Here is a 23,619-nt window from a genome sequence, read left to right on the forward strand (position 1 = left end):
GGTTTTGACTGGTCTTGAGAAAAAACTCTTGAGTCCAGCTTGACAGAGACCGGGTAAAAATGTAGTCAATTCCAAGAAAAGACAAAGATCTTGAACACTAAAGGTCATAGGTCAACATGCCTCTGCACACAGCTGGATAAACCTCCAACCAATCAGAGCAGATTCAGATGATGTACGCAGGGTGACAGAAAATGTTTTAACAAATGTGGCTGTTGCAATTTTGCAGCTATTTCTTTGTTTATGCTTTTTAGTGAAAAAGCCGTATTACAGTCTCTCAAAATCAAAGTGACAGCGAATCAAACAATAGCAGCTCATCAGTGGCCGCCATGTTGCATGTAAGCAAAAGCCACTTGACATCGCCTCTTTGTCGTCAATGTGTTAAAAACTTGCCGATGTAAAAAAACAACAAAAAAACCCTGCCTACTAAAAAAAAAAGTTTGTGATTTGTTCCCCTTTTTTCTGGGAATTGGAAGTCGGCCTCGACAGCTTCTCTTCCAGACATATCTGCAAAGCAAAAATTAAATTGCTGACAGGTTCGTCCGAGTTCACCCAGGCTACACTGTATCCATCCAACAAATACCTCTGTGCAGCTGTAGTGCCTGGGTTGCCAGATATGCCAGTGACCGCAGCTTTCAGTTTTCTGGACAAGCACAATGTTATTCAATCTAGCAATATCAATGTGAGGACAAGCCTCCAGGAAGCCGTGCAGGAGCGCTGTGCCCGGCTGGAGTTTGCCAAGAAAGAGTTCCAGCATGTTGCTCAATCTACTTTCAAAGATAAACTCAGTCCTTTCACGCATGTGATAACATTCAAAGAATGCATGCCATGAAATGTAGTGTTTTGGTGGGCATACTATGAAAAAGGTCCGGAAATAGTTTTAACTTCATGTCGCTGCCAAGTTAAATCAAGGTCTAGTATCACAGTAAATATTGTAGTTACTAGACATGGCTCGCTTTGAAAGCACAGGCCTGACCATTAAACATTTTTCAATACAGTCATTTCACAGTAAAAGTCAAAGATTTTAATTCTATATTCATCGGCTTCAACAGCTGAGAAATACATGTTTTAGTGAGTGTAACACGTTGCATTAGGTCTGTCTAAATCTGTATAGAATTGGCACTGACTCTTACTGCTCCTTCTCCAACAGAACTGTCACCTGAGCCTTGGCTGGTTAGCAGTTCAAGTTTTCTAAATTGTTGTCATTGTTGCTTTTATCCAGACAACCTCTGTCGTCTGCTCCAAGATCACTCCCCTTTATCAGCCATTGTCTGAAGCACAACTTTTAAAAACTTCTTTTTTGCAGATTGAAACCACCAAACAAAGAACAAAGTGTGTTTTCCACAATGCATTTCAGCTTCTCAAGGTGCATTTCATCAGTCATGCATCTGAAAAAAATTATGAACAGTTCTAACGCGCTGATGAAGGCTTGGCTTTGTGTGAACGTCGGGGGCTTTCACTGTGATGGGGAATGGGAACAGCTGCTGCCATCACACACAAATAGTGTATAATTTAAAAGTGACTAAAGACGGAAAAGACAGAAAACAAGTCCACCCTATGATTATTATACAGGGAACCCAAAGAGGTACACATGGTAGAGGTAGAACTGGCAGAAACAGCCACCTGTCTCATTCATGAAACGTGAGCAGCACGGATTTGTGTGTAAACCCTGAGCAGCGCAAATTTACGTGGATTTCCGCATTCATCAATCTTTTAGTAGTGCTGATTTTTTCGTAGCTACTCACAAAATCTACACCTGCTCCTGACTGTGTGTAGCGCTTGTGTAAATGTAGGAATGCAAATAAATACTGCTTGTCACTGTTGGAAATTACAATTTTAATCCGTATTACTCTCTCTCATGTTCAAAATAAGTCGACGCCTTTGAAACACGTAATTTAAACATGACAAACAATTAGAAATATTTGGAGAGAGAGATGTTTTAGGGATCGGACACGCACAAACACTTCAAGGCTCCATCTTATGATGTACTGTACTCCTAGGTTGATGTGTTGTGTGTTGTCTGGGCACTAACTGGAACACCTGACAACATGACGTTTGAAAGCTGTTCAGAGATTGACCCTTTGTCAAAGTGATCTAAAGAAGCATAACTGGCGAAGTCATGATAGCTACAAATTGCTGAGTAAAATATTGGGCTGCACCTGACTGGGCCCCACACTGCAAAAACTCAAAATCTTTCCAAGAATATTTGTCGTATTTCTTGTCAAAATGTCTAATTTCTAGTCAAAACTAATCTCTTTCCACTTGTTAACTTGTTTTTAAGATAATTTTCAATTGTTTCAAAGAAATTTTCACTTGAAATAAGCAGAAAGTTATTTGTGCTTGTAATAAGAAAGGAAAACTTTTTTCTACGTATTTCAAGTAAAAATTAAAGTAAAGTAGTTTTTAAAAAGTAAAAAGTGTCTAAAACAAGCTGCTTTTTAATGTGATGAGTCTTATTTTAAGTATGATGAGATTTGTTTTTGACTAGAAATAAGATATTCTTGGTAAGATTTTTTTGAGTTATTGCAGTGCCTGGGTCAAGGCCCAGCCACCAGGTGCCTGCCAGCAAGCTCGACCTGCAGGTTTGGTTCCAGCGAGGTGCCGTGACTCCCCTATGTTGTTTAGGTTTTGGAATTTGTGGATTGACAGTGTCTGGATTCTCCACTGGGACCAATTAGTCCTGGGAGACCCCACCATGATAAGGTAGTCAACTTTGGAAGAAACCCTAACCCTAACTCATCTAGGTCTAGGACCACTCTGCAAACCGGGGGATAATTGATTAATGCACTTTTTGTGTCTTTCAGACATTGCACTCTGGGATAGAACATGAGCTGCAGCTACATACTGTACTTAACTCTCTCTGTTGTGTGCGCACTGTGGTAATGTGACATTGCACTAAACATAATGGCAAACTCGTTCGATGGTATAAAAGGAGGCAGTCACTTATTTACTCATTTATTTATTTAGCAAGCTTAATCACTTATTAAAAACGTTCCTATGCCAACTGTAAAAAGCTTTTAGAACCCAATAGCCTGCCATGCAAGCTTCATGCTTGGTGTCTCACATAATCTAATGTGAGTCAGATTAACAATAGCAATCAACCTCATTAATTTGCCATTGGTTATTAAAATGTTAACAGTAATGCTACTAGATATAATACTGGAATCCCTTCTGTGGCAGAATGTCTTCTCTTCTGTCTCTGATTTTGCTGTTACTATTTTTGGGAGCTTCACAAAGTGTGTGCAGTTTTACTCCTTTAATTGCACAACATGACAAATTAATAATAACTCAATAATATTTGTGTTCTTCAACACACCACCTGGTGCCACCCCCCTGCCTACAATCTGATCTTACAGCAGCACATTTCTCAAACTTCCTGCAAATTGAATCTCACGGGTAGAGAAAGCATTTGCTATTTGGTACAATTCATTAACCTCCCACCTGCTTGCAGTTTAGAGATAACTGGTTATTTGGATTATATCGTCTCATGCACAGTAAAGCATAAATTATTGAGTGCAATATAAATGTCTGATTTTGCTGATCCCTGTTGGGATCCTCTGGAATTATTATTGCTTCACATTGTAAGTCTGGTGCAAACAGTAGAGAACCAAAGGTGACGCTACTCTTCCTCCTGGTGTAGGAGCAGGATGCAGCTTTTCAGTATAATAGCACCTTTTATATCCACTTATTAGCATTTCAAAATACTCTGAAGATAGATATGTATACGTAATACAACAGCATGTGTCTTGTCCACCATGGCCATGGCCATTTATTGATCTAACTTTTTATCTCGAATCTTAGTGACCTCTGGTCAGAACTTAACGAAACCTGGAGGGATGGAGTATCTTTGGATTCAGTTCCGTGGCTTGAAAGATAAGTTAATCGGCATTAACAGGGACACCATGAGAAAAGGTCAAACACTGTGCATCATAACTCAACTGGCACACCATTATTGTGATTTAAAGAGACACTTGACCTCAGCTCTGTGTCAATCTCTACATTGATTGGCCTCGTGGGTTTGATATTAAAAAACCAAAAGTGTGATCATGATGAAATGTTAGCTACATATTTTCTCAAGGTTGTTTTGCCACTGAATGGCTAGATTGGCTCTATTAACAATAAAGTGAACATGCTGGCATCCAAGGCTTGATGGAGAGTTGTAAGAGTTGTAACTGTCTTTGTACAGTAGTGGTGATGGGTTTATCAGTTAAGAATGGATGAATCTGTGAATCAGTGACATTAATCAATTTATATGCATGTCCATGTCTTTTGAAAATACAGTTTCTGTCGAGTCCAGATACCTCAGAAACAACATGAATCACTCATAGTCTTGTTTTAGCCAGTAACCACTGGTTTGGTCAGCTGAAATGACTACTGTTGACTGCAGATTTTGTCCAGTTCCCAGAGAAAGGAAATATCACCAAAAGTGTTGATGCTTAAAAAACAGTGAGAGTATATGTCCTGAGTAGAATCTCTTAGGCTTTAATGTCAGGATTTGACTGGAGTTATTGGTTATACGAACTCATTTCTGTCTCACAGCTCTGACTCAAGCAGCAAGCTCATACTGCACAGGCCTTGAACCAAGTTTCTGATCTTCAGACTTAAGTCAACTGTGGGAGGATTTGAAGAAAAGATGGTGCAAATTTATAACCCGTCAGCGTGTCTGCTAGCTCACAATGATTTTTTTCTGTGGCAACAAAAACAGAGAAAATGTACCTAACAGATATCAAGAGAACCCAGCTTGATGCTGAAATGCTTCCAAAAGCCAAGGTAAACTTTCATAAGAAAAACTTGATTTTTTTTTTGTTATTGTACTTAAGGTCAGTTCCTCTTGACTCACTTCAATAACACAGTGGCATTTATGGTGGTAGTTTAATATCTGGAGCACAGCAGCAGTTATATCTCATCTATGAGGAGTCTGTGACCTAAAATGACAGCACTTTAGTGGGTCCCATCAGATTGACAGGTTCAGTCGAAAAGGCCATAAACTGCTCTGATTAGCTCATTAAGAATCATCCTCTGTGTTATGACTACAGCACAGGTTTTAAATGGCTAACTATTCTCTGAATCACCAAATATAAAGAACTGTGCAATTATGAGCTTCACATAGCCTATTGCAACTTCAGAAAATCAAACAAACAAAAGCTTAACTAGGAAAATATCCTCATCAATTTAACACAAGTGCAGAAGAATATATTTAAATACAGAATACACAACCAATTAGGCGACATCAATGGTCACATCAGATATATTAAAGTGATAGTTCACCCAAAATTCAAATTTCACTCATTATCTACTCACCCTCATGTTAACTAAGAGCTGTGAGAATTTTCAGAGTCCTCCGTTCCTTCTCTGAGTTACGGGGGGGGGGGTCCGCGCAGCAGTATTTGTCCATATAATGGTTGTCAACGGATACCAACTTTCTTCGTCCAAAAAGACACACCAAAAAACATCCAAATACCTCCATAGTGCTCGTCTGTAATGTCCCTCTTGTATTGAAGCCCCGACATGAGAAATTGTTCAGAAAAAAATTAAATAAGTCTATATTTTAAGCTTGTTTGTAGCGGAAGCTCCCAGTGTCTCAGTTCACTGCTCTTCCACGAGATTTGCACTGACCGGCGGAACAATTTCTCATGTCGGGGCTTCAATACCAGAGGGACATTACAGACGAGAAGTATGGAGGTTTTTTGATGTGTCTTTTTGGACGAAGAAAGTTGGTATCCATTGACAACCATTATATGGACAAATACTGCTGCGTGGACCCCCACGTAACTCAGAGAAAGCACAGAGGACTCACGGCTCTTAGTCGACATGAGGGTGAGTAGATAATGAGTGAAATTTGAATTTTGGGTGAACTATCCCTTTAACAGCAAATGGCCTGAATCCTGTAATCTCAGGGATGGATTTCAAATGTATTATTATTATATTATATATATTATTGTTAGTCATTTTCACTGGACACCCATTGGTTACCCAGCCTGGTATACCAGGGGCTTATAGGGGCATGTGATGAACATCACTTTTCATTCTAGTTTTATTTTGAAATCCTGAGAGATAAAGTCCTGTAGCTAGTCACTAACTTTGTGTGTCCTGGACAAGTAACGATGAAAAGAAATAATTATTCTCTCTCTCTCTTCAAAAGAAGAAAAAAAACATCTTTTATACAAACAGTTAATTCATGATAGAGATTAATCTTGCTGCACAAAGTACTTTTCAGTGGGTACTTTTCACATCTCTTAGACTAATGGCACAGAATAAATCAGCGGAACCAAAATGAATGCCCAACTGGCGACAACTTAAGAGGCAGATGGGGCCCTTTTGTCGAGTGGAATTTGTCTTTTCCACATTCCTACTGCGGAGAGGCTACAGGTGAATAATGAAAACAGTAGAACTTCACTTAATTTATTCACACCGGTTGCGAAGCATAAGAGCCGACATGACATGACCTTTTGGCTTGTCAGGAGCATGTGTAAAGCTCCACAGTGACAAGAGGAACATTAACAGAAGACCCCCCTCCTGCTTTAACCTTGTACCTTATGATATTGCATTGCTTGTCTCTTTTAATTACTCTCCCAGAGTGAATTTGGAAAAATAAATAAATAGATGAATAGTCCATGACCTGCTCAGTTTCTCTCTTGTACAGTTTGCAGGTAAATAGATTCCAATATGTCACTTTTTTAGGAAAAAGTAATTGGTGCAATTTGGTGATCATTGTGGCCTTAATAACTAACCATTTAATATGTAGGATTGGCCTGTAATACAGTGATATTGTGTCTGCAGGTGTTTAGAATAGCAACAGTGTCTCTGTCACCATCATTATAATAATTTCACGCCACTATTTTTATCCAAGTGTCTCCTCAGCACCATTGTGTGTGTGGTTGAGGAGGCTACAGTGTAGGTATTTAGAGGCGATCATAATTACATGTCCTGTGACAGCTTCTTCTTCCCTTGGAGAGGAGATTGTTCCACGCCCACTGAATGACAGAGAGAGAGTCAGCAAAACACTGTGTTTCATTTTGATGGTCCACTGGGCCACCAATGCAGTGGAATTTCCACCAGTGCTTCCAATGGACAATGTGACTGACAGACACGCCTATTGTCGATGTGTGGGTGTGTGTGTGTGAGAGAGAGAAAGAGAGATAGTGAGACAGAGACAGAGAGAGCATGCCAAGGACCGACAGTGCAAATCAATCTCAAGCAACAGCACAAAACACCACATTGCAAATCTTTTTACATTACTGTTAAAACTGTAAATGCATTTTGGTTTTCAATCAAAATCATTGAATGACTGAATAATTGAAGTTCAAATATTAATGTAGTATGAAATTCCACCTTGTGATAAGTATGACAGCTCCCTCAGAGCCCAAACATGTGACTTTTAATCAGCTGGTTATGCTGTGGGTAAATTTGGGGATGTATCATTGTTGGAAACTGTTTACCATCCAACCCAATAGTGTTAAAACTGTGTAGCAACACACACTGTAGAGATTCACTGTTTGTCTCTTGACAATGTGTAGTGACAAGGCAAAGCAGCCATGTAGCTCCACTTCCTACGACAAAGACAAGAAGATAATGGACCTTCTACAGAATAAGAAAATTACGGAGCCCCTTAGGGGACATGGGGAAAAAAATGGTGGGTAAAAAAAAAAAAAGGATGAAGTTTCTCGAAATCCCGCAAAAGTTTCCCAAGATCCCACAAACTTTTCTCGAGATCCCGCAAAAGTTTCTCGAGATCCTGAGAAACTATCACAGACTGCTGTCTGTGAGCAGATGAATAAATAACAGATCTATGGACATTTCTCACTCCAATCATGCTTTTAGTGCCGAGAGACGTGTTTACAGTTCATACACGATATTGCACTAAAAGCATCGTTAGAGTGAGAAATGTCCATAGATCTGTTATTTATTTATCTGGTATGATCACAGACAGACAGACAGACAGTCTGTGGTGTAGCAAAAGTTTCTTGGGATCTCGAGAAACCTTTGCGGGATTTCGAGAAACTTCATCTTTTTTTTTTCACTCATCAATTTTTTTCCCCCATGTCCCCTAGGGAAAAATAGATAAATAGATAAATAGATAGATAAAATAATAAATAAACACTGTCAACAAAAATCACACATATGGTATGTGCAGTGTGCTTTTATAATGATTTAATGTCTCTGTCAACAAAGAATCACAGATCAGATGTTATGTCGCTGCAGTGGTAGTGGTGTAAATATTCAGGATCCACCTTGATCTAATCTTCTGCTCTTGATTGCAGTTGATAAAGCACTAACTGAGATTCTGATCTGTTGTGGAAACGTGTCATTGAAACTTCTTGGAGCAGCTTCAACAGGAGGTTGCTGCCTGGCGCGGGGATCGACTGTATTTATTCATGAACACAGAGTGAAGCTGTCAATTCCTGTGCGTGCTGCCAAAGATTTTCCTGCATGGTTGGCGTAAAAATGGTCAAACACGTTGGGTTGAAAAAAAAAACACAAATATAAAAAGAAAGAAAATCAATGTGAGAATTAATCTGACATTTTGATTAATCTTGGCTCCGATAATTCTCTCGTTTCAGCTCATCAACCGTGAGGATTTGGGAGATTAAAAGATTGACTGATGAAAATAACTCTTATTTCCTGTCCTAAAATAAATGAGAATAGTGAGTGGGTTGTTTCTATAGTTTATATTTAACCGGTAAGGAAAAAAAAAAAAAAAGTTGGTGTTTTTAAATCCCTCCATAGAGCTGAGCAGCGACTGCTACAGTAGCAAACACATGCACTGTTTTCCTACTACTGTTGCCCAGGGGAACATGGATGAGCTCTGTGGGGAGAGAATCAGAGCTGCAGTGATGACACTCTGCCAAAATTATACAGCAGAGATAAGCCTGTTATATATTTACCCAGTTATGCTACCTTGACTTTTTGTCCTGCAATACCTTGTGGGCTGGCTGGAGCATCGCTGTTTACACTTTGATGTTCACTCAGATTCACAGCAGCACTTTGCTTATTTTGGAAAACACAGATCCAGTTTTTAGTGATGTTATAGCAACAGCTCTGGGGTTGACTTTATTTCTCAATTAGTGGGTGGATCACTCTGGTCCAGACTGAAGTATCTCTGCAGCTATTGGCTGGATTAGTATTGTTGCACTCTGTACAGACACTGCTGGTACCCAGACGGTGAATCCTCAAGGCTTTTTTTCTTCCCCAGACTTTGCTTCTTGTGGCACCATCAGGATGACATTTGAGATTTAACACTAGAACCGCCGTGAGGTCATTTTGACCTCTCTCGCTTCCTAAAATGTATGTAACTCTGTTTGCGTAAAAACCCTATGTCTCCCAGTCGATGACTTTTCCTAAAAGTGTGTTCTACATTATCTTATGCGTTTTCACGATTTTAGTATAAAAGAGAACGAAAAAAAGAGAGATTTTACCTAGAACCGCCAAGAGGTCATTTTGACCTCCATTCATTGTAATGCAAAAATGGTAAATGGACTGCATTTATATAGCCATATATATTATATAACCAGCCAGACACACAGTTCAAAACACTTTATAGTAATGCTTCGCCATATTTGTGTCCAATTTGACAGGTCTCCTCATATGACGGTATGCAAACCGCAGGATGGAAATGAAAGTTTCTTGACAAAATGACAGGGTTTCATACATCCTGTCTGGGTTTATATCTCTATAACAATAGACAAACTCTATATTATCCCACTTATTACACAGTTTATGAGTGAATTAATTAATTTGAGACGTAATGTTGATCAAAGTCCTTAGTCCGGTCACTTCTCCGCTGTTTGCTCCTCAATCCTCCCCCCGGTCGACTCGTGTGTAGTTGTTTTCAACGAGCTTTTGATAATCAATCAGTAGATTGATGAATTATCATGTAAATGTTACGATGTGCGCATTTATGTCGTCCTGTCTGTCATAAGAGATTACGATACGGCACTAGTGTCACGGACTCGCCGTGGCACAGACACAGCTGGTCACAGCTGTGACACTGCGCTGGCCCGTCCGCTCCATGGTCCGCTCTGATCGCAGGTTTCTCATGAGAAATTGACATGAATTCAGAAATTTGGAACAATTTTGAATTTTTTTATTTACACACACTGTACGAAAAATAGAAAAATAAAGAGTTGTCTATACTGGTTGCCTAGCAACGACTATTGTTATTTTTTGTAAAGTATGTGTGTGTATATGAATGTGAAGCATTACTATAAAGTGTTTTGAACTGTGTGTTTGGCTGATTATATAATGTATATGGCTACATAAATGCAGTCTATTTACCATTTTTGCATTAGAATGAATGGAGGTCAAAATGACCTCTTGGCGGTACTAGGAGTACATGGAATGTTGGCGGTTCTAGTGTTTGGATCAACCTTTATTAGAGTGCCTCACATATTCCTGCCCTTCTCACAATGAAGGGTGATACCTTTGATGAACCCTCAACTAGTCTATTACCAGATTTTAAATAATTTAATACTTTGGTTAATGAACAAATTCCTGTATAACTGTATATATAATACAAATCCTGTAGTTTATGTGAATTCGAACACCATTGGTTTACTTGATTATATAACTGTAAGCTTTATGAGAGCATTTATTCAAGGATTGCAATGTTTGTGTGTTTGAAGCAGTTTCCCTCCAAAAAATACAGAGCATGTTAAAACTGATCGTACTTCTAGAGCTCTTTCAAAAAATCTCAGGAACTATGCAAGAGTTCATCCACATTAACGTGAGACTTTTTTATAACCGAATAGAAACTCCTCGTTGTCCCTTTAATGGATGCATATATGTGTATTTGAGCCAATTAAATCATCATTGCTGGCTTTGTTGAAAACAAATGCACATGTCCACTGTCCAGGGTTATCGGTGAGTGACAGTGAAAATATGCAGTCCGGAACTGTAGGAGGAGCTCTGTAGAGAAAAAAACACCGGCCAAAACAACAAAACAAAAAAGTTGCAAAATTCCCCTTTAAACTCAAAATAATCGAAAATTGACTTCTACAACTTCTAGTTTTATAATGTACTAACCATTCATTTTAATATTTTCCCTCATTGAGCTTCAAATCCAAATGCAGATTAAATATAAATCATCTCACATCATTTGCTTGCGTTTACACTGAGATGTTGCCTCGTGTGGCAGCGGTGGATGGAAATGATGGTGTTCTTAGCTGTAGTCATCATATTTTTTTTGGCACGGCGAGCAGTTCTGGGACTCTTCTTCATCTCGCCAACTGAAAGCAGCGCAGGTATCACACACACACTGCTCTTTTGCATCGCTGCTTAGGTGAAGCACAAATCATGTGGAGGCTGCAAATCTTAATGAAAATCCTCTGAGATGTTTCTCATTGAGATGCGCATTCCTGTTTCTCCACCCACGCCACACTCCTACAACCACACACACACACACGCACACATCCCCAGTGAGGGATGAAGTAATTGGACTCTGAACTTGTATGAATCTGTAAAGACTAAAGAGCTGTAAACATCAGAACTGGACCAGTCTTCAAGTGTATTTTCTTTTCTACTTTACCGAATATCGTCCAACTGGATTCTCCTTCTGCGTTTTACTAGTTCGACACGAAACGAGGGGCTGTAGCCTAGTTACTAAACAAAGTCAGAAAAGATGACTCATCGGTATTGTTTTCAACTGTTGACCTAGATGCATTCCTGTTGTTGTGCCTGTTGTGTCAGAAAATGGATGAAGTTTTATCTTTGTGCACCGTAGGAGCTGCAGCCATGCATTTACATACCGAGAGAAAGAAAAGAGTCAACTTTCACTTCATCTGTTAAATGAAGTAGTTTCTTTCCTCAAGTTTTTTTCTTTTCTTGCTTTTTTTTTTTTTTTTTTACCTTTTTTTTCCAAGTTTAGTTTAGAATGTGTGTGTGCGCGTCCTCCTCTGTGTGTGTGTGTAGCATAAAGGGCCCCACTTTCCCGGAAAGTGTCTGGGCCAGCCACTTTCCTTACACCACCGCAGCTGTTCATACAAGACGCAAACATGAAATGATACAGGGCAGAGCAAAGAAAAAGCCTAGAAAAATAAAGTGTGAACAGTCCAAAATCCTGAGACCCCTCCCTGTCTCAAAAACACTCTCAGAAAGCAGAAAGCAAAAAAAAAAAAAAAGATTGTGCTGGCACCACCAGCACCACCACCCGGGGCCCTGACCGAGCTGAAGCTCTAACCAGATACTTTTAAAGGAACAAGAACAAGAGGTGTGCTCTCCTTTTTGTTTGAGTGGCCTTTCTAAATTGGCTGGCGAGCGATCGTGACCTTTTGTGGTTGTTGTTAAAAAAAGACGGTGCAGGGGATTTCTCCACTTAAAGGACAATTCCGGGCAAATTCAACTCAGGGCTGTATTTTCCTAACATTTTAGGTCTAAAAGAAGGAATCTGAAGATTTTCAGTTTAATTGCTCCTGTTTTGCGGTAGTTGTGTCTGTCCCCGCATCGCCATGGCAGCGATGAATGGGAGCGGATGGAAGTTCTGTTGCTTAGGCTGTTTACATCCCTCAAAGCCGCAATTTTTTTCCACAGACAGCGTCAGATGGCTACTCAAACATGCACCGAGAAGTTTATTTACTTCAAGCAAGCCGACATGTTTGTAAAACTAGATCTAATTCAAAGTCTTGCGCAAGACCCAAGTTGCTCCTGTTTGTGTCATAAACACAGGAATATCAACTCTTGACTTGCTTGAAGTAAACAAACTTCTTGGTGCATGTTTGAGTAGCCATCTGACGCTGTCTGTGGAAAAAAATGTTTACTTCAATCCAGTCAAGAGTTGATATTCCTGTGTTTATGACACAAATGGGAGCTTCCGAGTGCACGTGAACACACCGAGCGCGTCAACTTGGGTCTCAGGCGAGACTTTGAATTAGATCTAGTTTTACAACATGTCGGCTTGCTTGAAGTAAATAAACGTCTTGGTGCATGTTTGAGTAGCCATCTGACGCTGTCTGTGGAAAAAAAATGTGTCTTTGAGGGATGTAAACAGCCTAAGCAGCGCAACTCCCATCCACTCCCATTCATCGCTGCCGTGGCGATGCGGGGACAGACACAACTACCGCAAAACTTAAAAATTAAACTGAAAATCCTCAGATTCCTTCTTTTAGACCTAAAATGTTTGGAACATACAGCTCTGAGTTGAATTTCCCCAGAATTGTCCTTTAAGCCGCTGCATTTCCCACTCACAACATTTTACCACAGCTCTGTAAAGCTTGTGTACAACAAAACACACACACACAAAACACTTGGCTCATGTTTATTCACGTTGATGCTAACGCACACATGATTTAATGTACTGTAGGTCTGAAGTATGCCCATTATATTTGGATGAATGTCTCCATTGTTAGGAAACCCACTGAAGCTCAGTATTTAAAATTCCACTTGAGCTCTGGACCACAGACAGCTGTGCATCTCCTGCATTTTTTATGAAGATGTGCGGTCCATTGATATATTACACTTTATTTTAATAACAAAACTTCACCAGAGACAAGTACATATCTCATCAACATCATGGGGTCAGAGGGTGTGAGCTGTCTTGTCTACTTTTTAAAAACCTTTGCCAACCTTTGAAATTCCTATACATGTAAATCAGCTTCTTATGAAGTTCTTCATATTTTTTGATTCTTGATAAGTTTGCCCTTCCTCACGTCTCACTTCAGTGAGACACTCCAAAGCCAGTGTGGGATGTAGAGTCGGACACAAAGCTTCCTGATTACACCACAGGGAGTAAACTGTTTCATGATGTTTTTTTTTTTAGATGCAGAGACACAAAAATGCCGGGTTCCAGCATCAAAGACGCCGGCATCCTCCACTGTTCATCTCTGTGTGATTTAAAAAAAAAAAAAAAACATAATGAAGAGTCGGATTCGAACGTGGTACAACAAACACACCCACAGCCTTACTTTTCAGGAGTGCAGTGGGGAACAGAGAAGTGGTGTTATTAAGTTGACATAATCTCACAGGGAGGCTTCCAGGGCCCTTTTGTGTCGGAAGGAGCGCTCTGGCTTTTTTTTTTTTTTTTTTTTTTTACTTCATAATGTTTTGGCCGTGCTGCTGTTTTTGATTGATGTCAACTTGCTGACCTAAGGCTGTTGCCAGTGCACACAGTGTGATGATGAATCACACACTGCAGCAAAAGGGTCAGACTGCAACCTCTGGCATGTTAGCTTTTATAGGTCATCTCTGGTATGCCACAGAAACAGTTCCTGTCGAAAGGGGTCTCTCTCTCTCTCTCTCTCTCTCTCTCTCTCTCTCTTCTTTTTTTTTTTTTTTTTTTTTTTTTTGCACATGCAAAAAGAAAAAACTCCTAAAGAATCCACTTTGGACAAACTGTGGGCGGAGGAAGTCGGGTTTGAATGTCAAGTATCATGTGTCTAGGCGAAAGCTTCTTGTTGAGTTTGCAAACCCCATCATCTCTCCTGACTGCAGTCCTTAGTGTACCACCATCTGGCCCACAGCTGAAAACTATTAAGATCTGCTGGAACTTCCTCTTCACTATTCCTCTGCAGTTTGAAGGCAAGTAAGCAGCTTTTATCTCAGCTCTGTTGTTGTTTGCATGTTTCTCTCAATAGAACTTTGTTTTTTTTCTCTCTCTCTCTCTTTCTCTCTTTCTCCCACGTAAAAGGGTGAACGGTGCTTTTTTTCGTTGCCTTGATAAACTGTGTCAGGGTGCTGCATTTGATCCACAGGAGTTAAAGTGCCAGGCTGAGAGCGGGAGAGAGGGAGCGAGAGAGAGAGAGAGAGGGAGAGAGAGAGAGAGCGAGCCTGGCTTTTAGATCAGACACCAAGACAACCACGGTCGATTCAACTGAGGAATTCTGGGGCTAAATTCATAAAAAAAAGATTGTAGTGGCGATGTGTTTTGCTGCGCTTATCGAGTGAGATTCCAGAGCCGGGGTGAGAGCAAAAGGGAAGAAAACAAAGGATCTTTGTTGATTTTCTTTTCTGAGGCATTATGTTGGGACCACAGTGGCTGCGCCGCTTCTATCCCATGTTAAAAGCCTGCTGCCTTTAGTGCATATGGGTCAGATTAGTGTGTGGCTGAGAGCCATTTAGAAATGGAACATTAACTTTGCTGTCTTTCTTTCCTTTTCTCTATTTTGTCTTTTCTATTTTTTTTAACAGTCTTATCTGTTGACAAACTTTATCTATCGTTTGGATTCTTTATCTTTTTTTGTAGATTGTTGTTTGGGTTTTGGAGAGATGACTGCACACACAGGGTCAAAATAAGTTGTGCTCTCCCCAGCTAAGCACCGAGCTGCCTCTCCCCTAGCTGAATTCCAAATGTTTGAGTCACTGAAGGTGAATTCTCAAACTCTGCACATGTTTATTGTTGCACGTTTGGAAAGATATTTTAAGTAGATGAAGTGCTGCAAATTCACGATTCACATGTCATGGTTGTAGTGGAAGTGTTGAAGCGCATTACACAGTTTCTCACTGTGTTTTCCTTGTTAGCCACTACTACCATACTATAACTGCAGCCTGTGCTTTTAATTGCCATTTAATTGTGGTTTGTTCTTTGCGTTTAGCCGGAATTAGGCGGGTAATTGCGATGTGAAGTCAACTGAGTGCACTATGCGGATCCTGTTCTTGAGAGAGTGTAGGGCATATGTGCAGTATGGTACATTATGTGCACGTATACATACAGGAACTAAGCAGATGTAACCCGGTGCTTCCACCTCAGTGGGTAAACATCGAAAAGGAGACGGAGGAAGTTTACAGCTCAGTGTAAAGTCTTTGTGTGTGTTTATGTTTGTGTGTGTTTGCGTCTTAGGGTTCGGCAGCTCTCCCGAGGGGGGAGCTGCTGGAACACCAGGCAGGAAGTGATTAAAACAGGCTGAACACGGCAGCTGTCAGTCAATGTGAGCGACATCACAGTCAGGTGTCAGGTGAGGCGCTGCATTACATCACAGGGCGCCACAAACAAACACAGAGCGATAGCCAACACCTTTCCGCTACACTGTGGCTGCCAGACTGAGGCTGCTCTTTGCTTTTAGAGCTCAAACCTCTTAAAGGGACGTTGTGTAACTTCTCCTGTTATCTATTCATGAAAATTGATTAGTTTGTTCAAAAGTATGTTTTTCATTAATCAGAAATCAAACTGAAGTGTTCCTTTCAGCTCTGAATTAGCCGTTCATATCATTCATATCTACATGGAGCGGGTAAGCTCGGTGCTGGCTGCCATGTGGTGTCTCCATGTTTTTACGTTCAGTGGCAGCGTGACGGTAGGAAACCACGGAAACTCAGTGGAGACACCGGAGCTGTCGGCTCAGGTCGAGGTGGCGTCTGTGAAAAGTCACCGCGGTAACGCAGTGAGGAGGAATGGACCGTTACACTGATGCTGCATTCACCTGCAGTCGGGCAGACGGCCGTCGCTAACAAACCAGAGGTCATTTTAAAGTATATTTTTTTGGCCTTTTTGCCTTTTATTGGATAGTACATAGTGAGATAGACAGGAAAGGGGGAGGCAGAGAGAGGGGGAATGACATGCAGGAAAGGTCTGCCCGACGCGGGATTCGAACCGGGGACGCCTGCGTTGAGGACTGTAGCCTCTACATGGGACGGCCGGTTTAACCACTGGGCCACGCACCGCCCCATCAGAGGTAATTTTAGTCACAGAAGTCCAGAGAAAGACGGTAAAACAATACCACATCGCCATGACAACATATTGTCACGTGCATTGTTTTGCCTCGTGCTGACGGACCACTTGTTTACATAGAGGCTTGTTTATGCCGTTACCAACGGCTGTCGTCTGTCTGCCGTCTGCCCAATTTCACGTGAATGCAGCATGAAAAATACGATTGAGTTGTTTGCGATATACAACCACAATGCTGGATGGGAGTAATTCCTACACAATGTAGCACACGTGTTAAATGATTCAGTATTAGGGATAAAAAGCCTGATGATTCTTTTTTTTTTTTTTTTGCTGTCATCCGTTGTACTCTAAAAATCCCAGTATGCCTTTTTTTTAACACACTGCTCAATTCAGAGTATGTATTTTCATTTTCTTTTTAAATAAGTCCATTTTAGCTGAATTTCTCAGGTGCACCACATCCTCTGAGTGCCTGTGGGCACTCTGTGGGTGAAAATAAGTTTTTCTTTATTTCCATAATGGGAATGAATGAGTGGCTGTCCAAATCCCTTCCATACTTTGGGTCACAAAAGATCCACACTGACACTCCTTTTTCCTTATATTTGATTAAAAAAACAGAACACGATCACGTTATATAAAAAGCAAACACCATTAAAGGGAATCTGTATTTTGCTAATGCTTTTTTGAAGCAAAAACAAAAAGACACTCAAGTGAATAGGAGAGTGGTCTCAAACAATTTGGACTCTACTGCATATCTTTGAGGAATAGTTGCTTCTCTAAAACTCTAAGTACTCAGTACCGAGGCCAAGGTCTGTTATGTGGCCATCCAGATTCTGCAGAGTAGTTTGCTGCTGAGATCTGCAGAATCCACTCTCCTGATCTTTAGTGAAATGTAAATAATACTGACGTCCTTGTCCGTCCGCCCATGCTTTGCTTTCAGCAGTGGCAGCGGCGGCACGTTGACCTGACCTGTAAATAAGAAACACAGTTGTGTTTTTTTCCTTCAGCAGCGAGCAGAGATATTCTGTTTTGGCAGACTGAGGAATGTCCCAGTCCCCACCCTGAAGCTTGTTCCATTTAAACCTTCTCCAGCCCTTTTCCCCGAGCCTGCGCTGCAGCAAAACATCCCCGCGCTGTGGGAACCCACAGACATACATGGTATCTGCAAACTGCATTGCCCCTCAGTTAGACTGTATGTGCCTTTTATCCTCTATGTGCCTTATTATGTGTAATGCACAGCTCTGGGCTTTCTCAATTTTCGGCTCAAGGAGACAGTTGTTAATCGATGCGGAGGCTCTTTAACCCAGATTCAGACAGAAGAGGAACTGTGTGTTTAAGGGTTGTTTGTTGTTGTCGACAGCTCCTCCAGGCAGTAATTAAGATATTTAAGTCACCATCATTTTACTGTGGCACCTCACTATTACTCAGCCCTAAACAAATCACCTATTAACCTCCTGTGTTAGAGTGATCAATTGGTTTTCTCATTATCCGGTTCTTCGGGATTCTTTCTGTGTTTTTAAGAGCATAACTTCAGAATGGTGTAATTTATGTCCAACTCATAATTGGTGTTTGTTGCAGTGGGAGATGATGAAACAGGGGCTAATAGTGTAACAGAGGAAAGCTGCAGCACCAACCGCCTAAAACATGGTTAAAACAAGTTTTAAAGGAGACATATCATGCCCCCTTTCCACAAATTAAAATAGTTCCCAGGTGTCTTAAAGACATGTCTGTGACATGGTTTGGTCAAAATTCCCCAAGGATCAAACATCACAGCTCTTTTCATCCTCTCTAAACAGCCCTGTTCAGAACGGCTGGTTTCAGTGCCTGTCCCTTTAAATGCAAATGAACCACTGCTTGCCCCGCCCCTTCTACCGGTCCCAGGTAGGGGTGGTATTATGAGCCTGAAAATTACAGATTTGTTTGTCAATTCTCACATTTTGGGGGCCGGAAGGCAAGACAAACACCCAAATATATAAAGAGCCTTCAAAAAGTGATATTTCCACAATATGTCTCCTACACGGGGAAACTTGGTTTTCCATATCCTTGCAGACCACTGTGGCTTCTTGCGAGTTTGGCGCTAAGATGGCATTGCAGATACGGCTCATTCATTTTATATCTTGCAACAGGAGAATAGAGCGACAACAAATATCCACGTCCTCACCTCTGACCGCTGTCTGCCTGTCACTGCCACCGCGTAGGACGAGGGAGAGGTGGAGGAAAATACACGCTGGTACAGGATCATGTTGATTGAGTTCACGGGTGCTGAGTGGAGGGAAAACTTTCAGGTCATCGACTGTGTGACATATGTGACTTACTGTACAGTATGACACGTGATTTTTCCATTGCCCTTGCCTGCGCAGATAGTCGCGGCTATCAGAAACCAGGAAAAGGGTTTTATATACCACAGTATCCCGTTTTCTCTGAGTTCTCCAGGTAGCAAAACCAGGTTTTACAAAAGTGGGATACCGGCCTATCAGGATGTGATGTTTACAAATCTGATCATGACCAAGTCTGTGTAAACATACTGACTGTAAAAACAATGATCCATGTTGATGTTCTTTACCCCAAGCCTGTTTTCAATTTTGCTTTACTTAGTTTTTAATCCAGGGTTGTTGTTTTAGTTTAGTTTTTTTTATTACTTTATTATTTAATTAGCTTTAGTGGGTTTATGTTTTTCTTTTTTGTCTGATTCAAAAAGTTCAACATAATTGTTGTTTAACATAATCTCAACAAAGCATCACAGACAGGTGAACAATTGTCCACAGATGACAACTAGACACAATACTGTGACAACAGCAGTACGTGAAGTTCAGATAAAGGCACAAATATGTAAACAGTCGACATGAGGTGCAGCCTCCAGTGCAAAACATGTTTGTGCCTCTGAAGTGAGATTCAGTCAACCTGAGTGAACCAACAACAAACTCCAGAGATTTTGATTCATGTGGAAAAATCAACTCAAAATGAAGTCATCAACCGACTGGACCGGCCCGGACTTGTTAGCGCTGCGGCTCTATGGCTCATCAGTGCATTTAATTAACAATAAAATACTTGATGTAGTACTTAACACCATTAACACAGGGAATGTTTTGGACATCTAAAATGCACAATGTACTGGTTGTACACTGAGAGTCGACAGCTGCTATAAGATGCTGCTCCATCTGGCACAATTCACTTCCACCCAAAACACAAGACGTTGTGATTTTAGTTAGTTTTGTAAAAGCACAAGCAGCTTCACTTAAAGGTACAATATGTAAGAAATGTAAAGCAACTGGCCGTAAAATCATCTTAATATGTCACAGAGACTCAGAAATAATGTTCATATGACATACTGAACTCACTAACAACAATAGTACAACCAGAATATTCACATTATTATTATTATTTTTTTTTTTTGCAGACTGCAAATCATGTTTATGTTTTGAATTTGCGTGTTGGCATGTGTCGCCACCCAGCGCTCTCTCCCAATCACAGCGTCTGTGGCATTTCAGACTCCGGGTTGCCAGTTAAGCTTCCACTGAGCTGCAGCTACGGCTGGGAGATAAAATGAGATCGTGGAGAAAAAAAAGGAGAAGATTGTTTTCTATTATTGGTTATTATAGTCATATTTCCTTGATATAACACGGTATAATTAAGCGGCTTGTCTCTCTGCCGTTTGATACACAGCTTTCTGTTGTGAGCATGTAGCCTAGTTTGAGCAGCTAAAGCTAAAGCTAAAGGGAAGAATTTCAAAGTCGCTGTCTGGCAACCTCGAGTTTGGGGGGTAGGGGAGAGGAAACAACGTGCTGCTGTGTTTTGAATTTGACTGCAGCAACAATTTTGGCCACATTCTTACATATTGCTCCTTTAATGAAGCCTCGTTTTTTTATTTCAGTTAACATAAAAGTTATTTTTCACATCTAGTTTTGGCTTTTGTTAATTATAAGCCATTGTGTTGCATCAATATGTGATACCTGAGTAGATCTGACGTTCAATCACATGAATAGAATAATAGAAAACTTTATTATCTATAAGAAATTAGTCTTTTGCTGACATGTGAAGAAAATCAAGTACACTCAACACGTATCATAATAGATCCAATCAATGTCACTTGAAAAAATACATACACACAAGACACAATAAAAGCTGTGTTAAAGGAGAATGAGCAGCAGATGAGGACTTAGAGAGAATGAGCAGATATAAAGTGCTGTGGGCTGAGGTAGAAGTCTGACTGTCTGTCCTTAATGATTAAGATATTCGATGGCAATAGTAATGGTAGTGAATGATTTTCTCTAGATGTTTTTTCTTTGCGCACAGAACTCTGTACCTTTGTCCTGATGGCAGTATAGCTGGAAGAATTGATGTGGGGGATGACTGTTATCATCTAGGATTTTGTCACTGAGGCGTTGGATCAGTTTGTCATGGTGGTGGGACAGTGGGGTTTGTTTGTAGCCTGTAAACGCACCGCCCAGTTGGACTATTGGGAAAAAAAAGTTTTGTCTTGCTTTTGACACTTTACTGATAGTAGAAACAGGGTGTAGCATATCGTTTTGGATCGACTCTAATTATCAGTGTGTTTAAATCAGGTCTCCCTGTCCTCAAGTCTCTTTCAGATGTGCCTTCATTTATTTTGGAAATAATTTATGCAGGTTTGTTTCCTATCAGATCCAGCATTTTTCAACCCATGGAGACCTCTAATCCATGGATGACTTTGTGTGAAACTATGATGATTTGAGATAGACACTCTAGTGTTTTTACCACAAAAAGAATTACAAAAACAACATAATAGTAAAAGTAAAGCAGTTTTTATTTTTTATTTTTAGAATTGAACATGTTTGGCTCGTAGGAATGGACAAAACATTTTCTCCCCACTTCTCTAAAAATGTATAATGACTCAGACTTCCCATGATGAATGGAAAATGCCAGAGATGGAAGAATTCAATTCATTTTCTAAATTGCCCCAGCGCAAGTTCATTTGTTTGCAGAGGCAGAGATTGAAATGGCTGTTATGGAGCAGGTCTTGCATATTTTTTTTCCCCACACTAAAAGAGTAAAGAATATTGATTGTGCAGCGAGCTGACAGCCACCTCGTCCTGGACACTTTGTCCTTGCTGTCCACAAGATTGCTAAGCTCTCGTGGGGGGGAATTGATGCAAAGGCCCGAAAGCAGTCAGAAAGGAAAGTGTCACACTTTGGAGACGCTGCGGAGGTGGATATTTACATTTGTATAAGAGATCTCTGCTTTTTCCTGTAACTGTGGATGCACTGTACTGTATGTCAAGGCTACACTGTCTCTACTGCGGCGAGACTTACAAAGAAGGAGAAAAACTCACTACATTAATCCTCACTTTGTCCAGACTTGGTCAGCACAGGCAGAATAATAATAATGTGTGGTGTTGTTGTTTTTTGTGCGAGTCCGTTTTATTGCTTGTCATAAATCTGAAGATGATTAGTAACAACATGCTGGAGTTCAACGTTTGCCTCCGTTGTGGTGACTAAACCTCATGGAAATGGATGAGGCTCTGTGTCATTTAAATGTTGTGTTATGTGTGTTGTACTGGTGAATTGAACACGTAGCTCTTGGCCAGAAATAATTGCCTCAGTTCATCTGGAAAAATTAGAACATAATGATACTTAAAGAAGATGTTACTGTGAGACAATGATGACTCACCCACCACCCCATGCTGTGAAGCTGTGAGGGCTTTATCAGCAACACTGGAAGGTCAAGAGCAGCTCCACGGATAATGATTGTGATGTAGCCTAGAGGTAAACAAAAGGCAATTCAGGAGGCATGGGACTTTAATTTGAACACATTCTGACAGCTTAAACATTGCCTCACTCCCTCAAGAAAAAAACAACTTTCGACTGTTTTCAGACTCTCTGCCTTTTTACAGTGAAATCTTGAGGTCAAAGCCATTTTCATCTCCCTTCTTCCTGCTGCTTTTCCAGGTGGAATATTGGCAGCAACTCAGGAGGGACCTCAGAGACGCACATTTTCCACTATGAACCGCGCCTTCAACAGGAAAAAAGGTGAGCGAAAAAACATCTTTAAAACTTGCCACTCTTTCTCAAGTTTGTGGGAATCAGTTCAGCCTGTTTAAAGCACAACAAAGAGGAGCACTGTTACTGGCTACTGGAGTGTTGAGCCATCAGAAGAGATATTTGTGGTTTTGAAGAACCCCCCCAAAAAAATAAAACATATTCTCTCAGGCTTTTCTCTGCAGCACTCATAACAACAAGTCAGTCAACCAATCAGAGGAGAGATTCTGAGCCTCCCTACTGATTGGCTTATGGGTTTTTCGAGTGATCCAATAAAAATGTGTCAGATTACAGGTAAAACGCTCAGAAAAAATCCTGCAAGGCTTGAGGCATGGCTGAGGGCAGGGACTGCTTCGTTGTGACATCACAAAATGACAGAAATCCTGACAGCTTTATTGTCAAAAGACTATCTTCATACAATATGGGACCTTTAATACTGAACACCCTCAATACATTTAAAGAAAAAAATATTTCAGACGTTTCCTGTAATAAAATGATTTTCTGTACATGTCAGTGAATGAGATGAGCTGGTTCCATCTGGATGAAGCCCGTTGTGTCTCTGTTGTCGTTTCATGGTCATCAAGATTAAAAATGAAACAGAAAAAGAAGAAAGAGTACTGGTGAATATCTGAAATGGAGGATCTGGATATTTATAATGTTTGTTTATGCCCAGCAGTTTGTTTATTTGGCCAGGACTATAAGGACTTTAGATTTGAAAGCTCCTTTTCAAAAAAAAAAAAAAAAAAAAAAAAAGTATGATGTAATTCTCATCATTTTTTTATTTGATGAAATAATTTCATGTGGTAGATAAAAATCGCACCACTGTGCAGCATCAAAGGCTGCTTGAGCGACACGGGCTGCTATAAAACAAGCCAAACATAAAATGATTCATCCCACAAAGTTATGAAGGACAACAAACCTGTTAATACAGGCCGTAAAATTAAACGGACAGGAGTCATAACAAAATACACTGTACATCATGCCATGCCTTTGTCCGGCTGCGAGGCAGAACTGGGAGGAGG

The 23,619-nt window shown here is 40.5% G+C and overlaps 1 protein-coding gene across 7 annotated transcripts in view; it reads left to right on the forward strand.

Moving 5' to 3' along the window:
• gulp1a (GULP PTB domain containing engulfment adaptor 1a) overlaps positions 1 to 23,619 on the forward strand; it is a 121,474-nt gene that overhangs the window by 64,866 nt on the left and 32,989 nt on the right. For 2 of the 7 annotated variants that reach the window (XM_085766373.1, XM_085766377.1), the window contains exons 1-2: positions 14,301 to 14,509; positions 22,508 to 22,588. The exons of 1 other annotated variant lie outside the window; for it this stretch is intronic. In XM_085766373.1, coding sequence (XP_085622499.1) covers positions 22,561 to 22,588 — 28 coding nt within the window. In that variant the 5' untranslated portion in view covers positions 14,301 to 14,509; positions 22,508 to 22,560. Of the gene's footprint in view, positions 1 to 14,300; positions 14,510 to 22,507; positions 22,589 to 23,619 lie in introns of those variants that run through there. 4 more of the 7 variants (XM_085766371.1, XM_085766374.1, XM_085766372.1 and 1 more) reach the window with 2 other exon arrangements.

This window comes from Trachurus japonicus, chromosome 21 (genome assembly GCF_045865225.1).
Source record: "Trachurus japonicus isolate A0001 chromosome 21, Traja_1.0".
Classification (NCBI taxonomy): domain Eukaryota; kingdom Metazoa; phylum Chordata; class Actinopteri; order Carangiformes; family Carangidae; genus Trachurus; species Trachurus japonicus.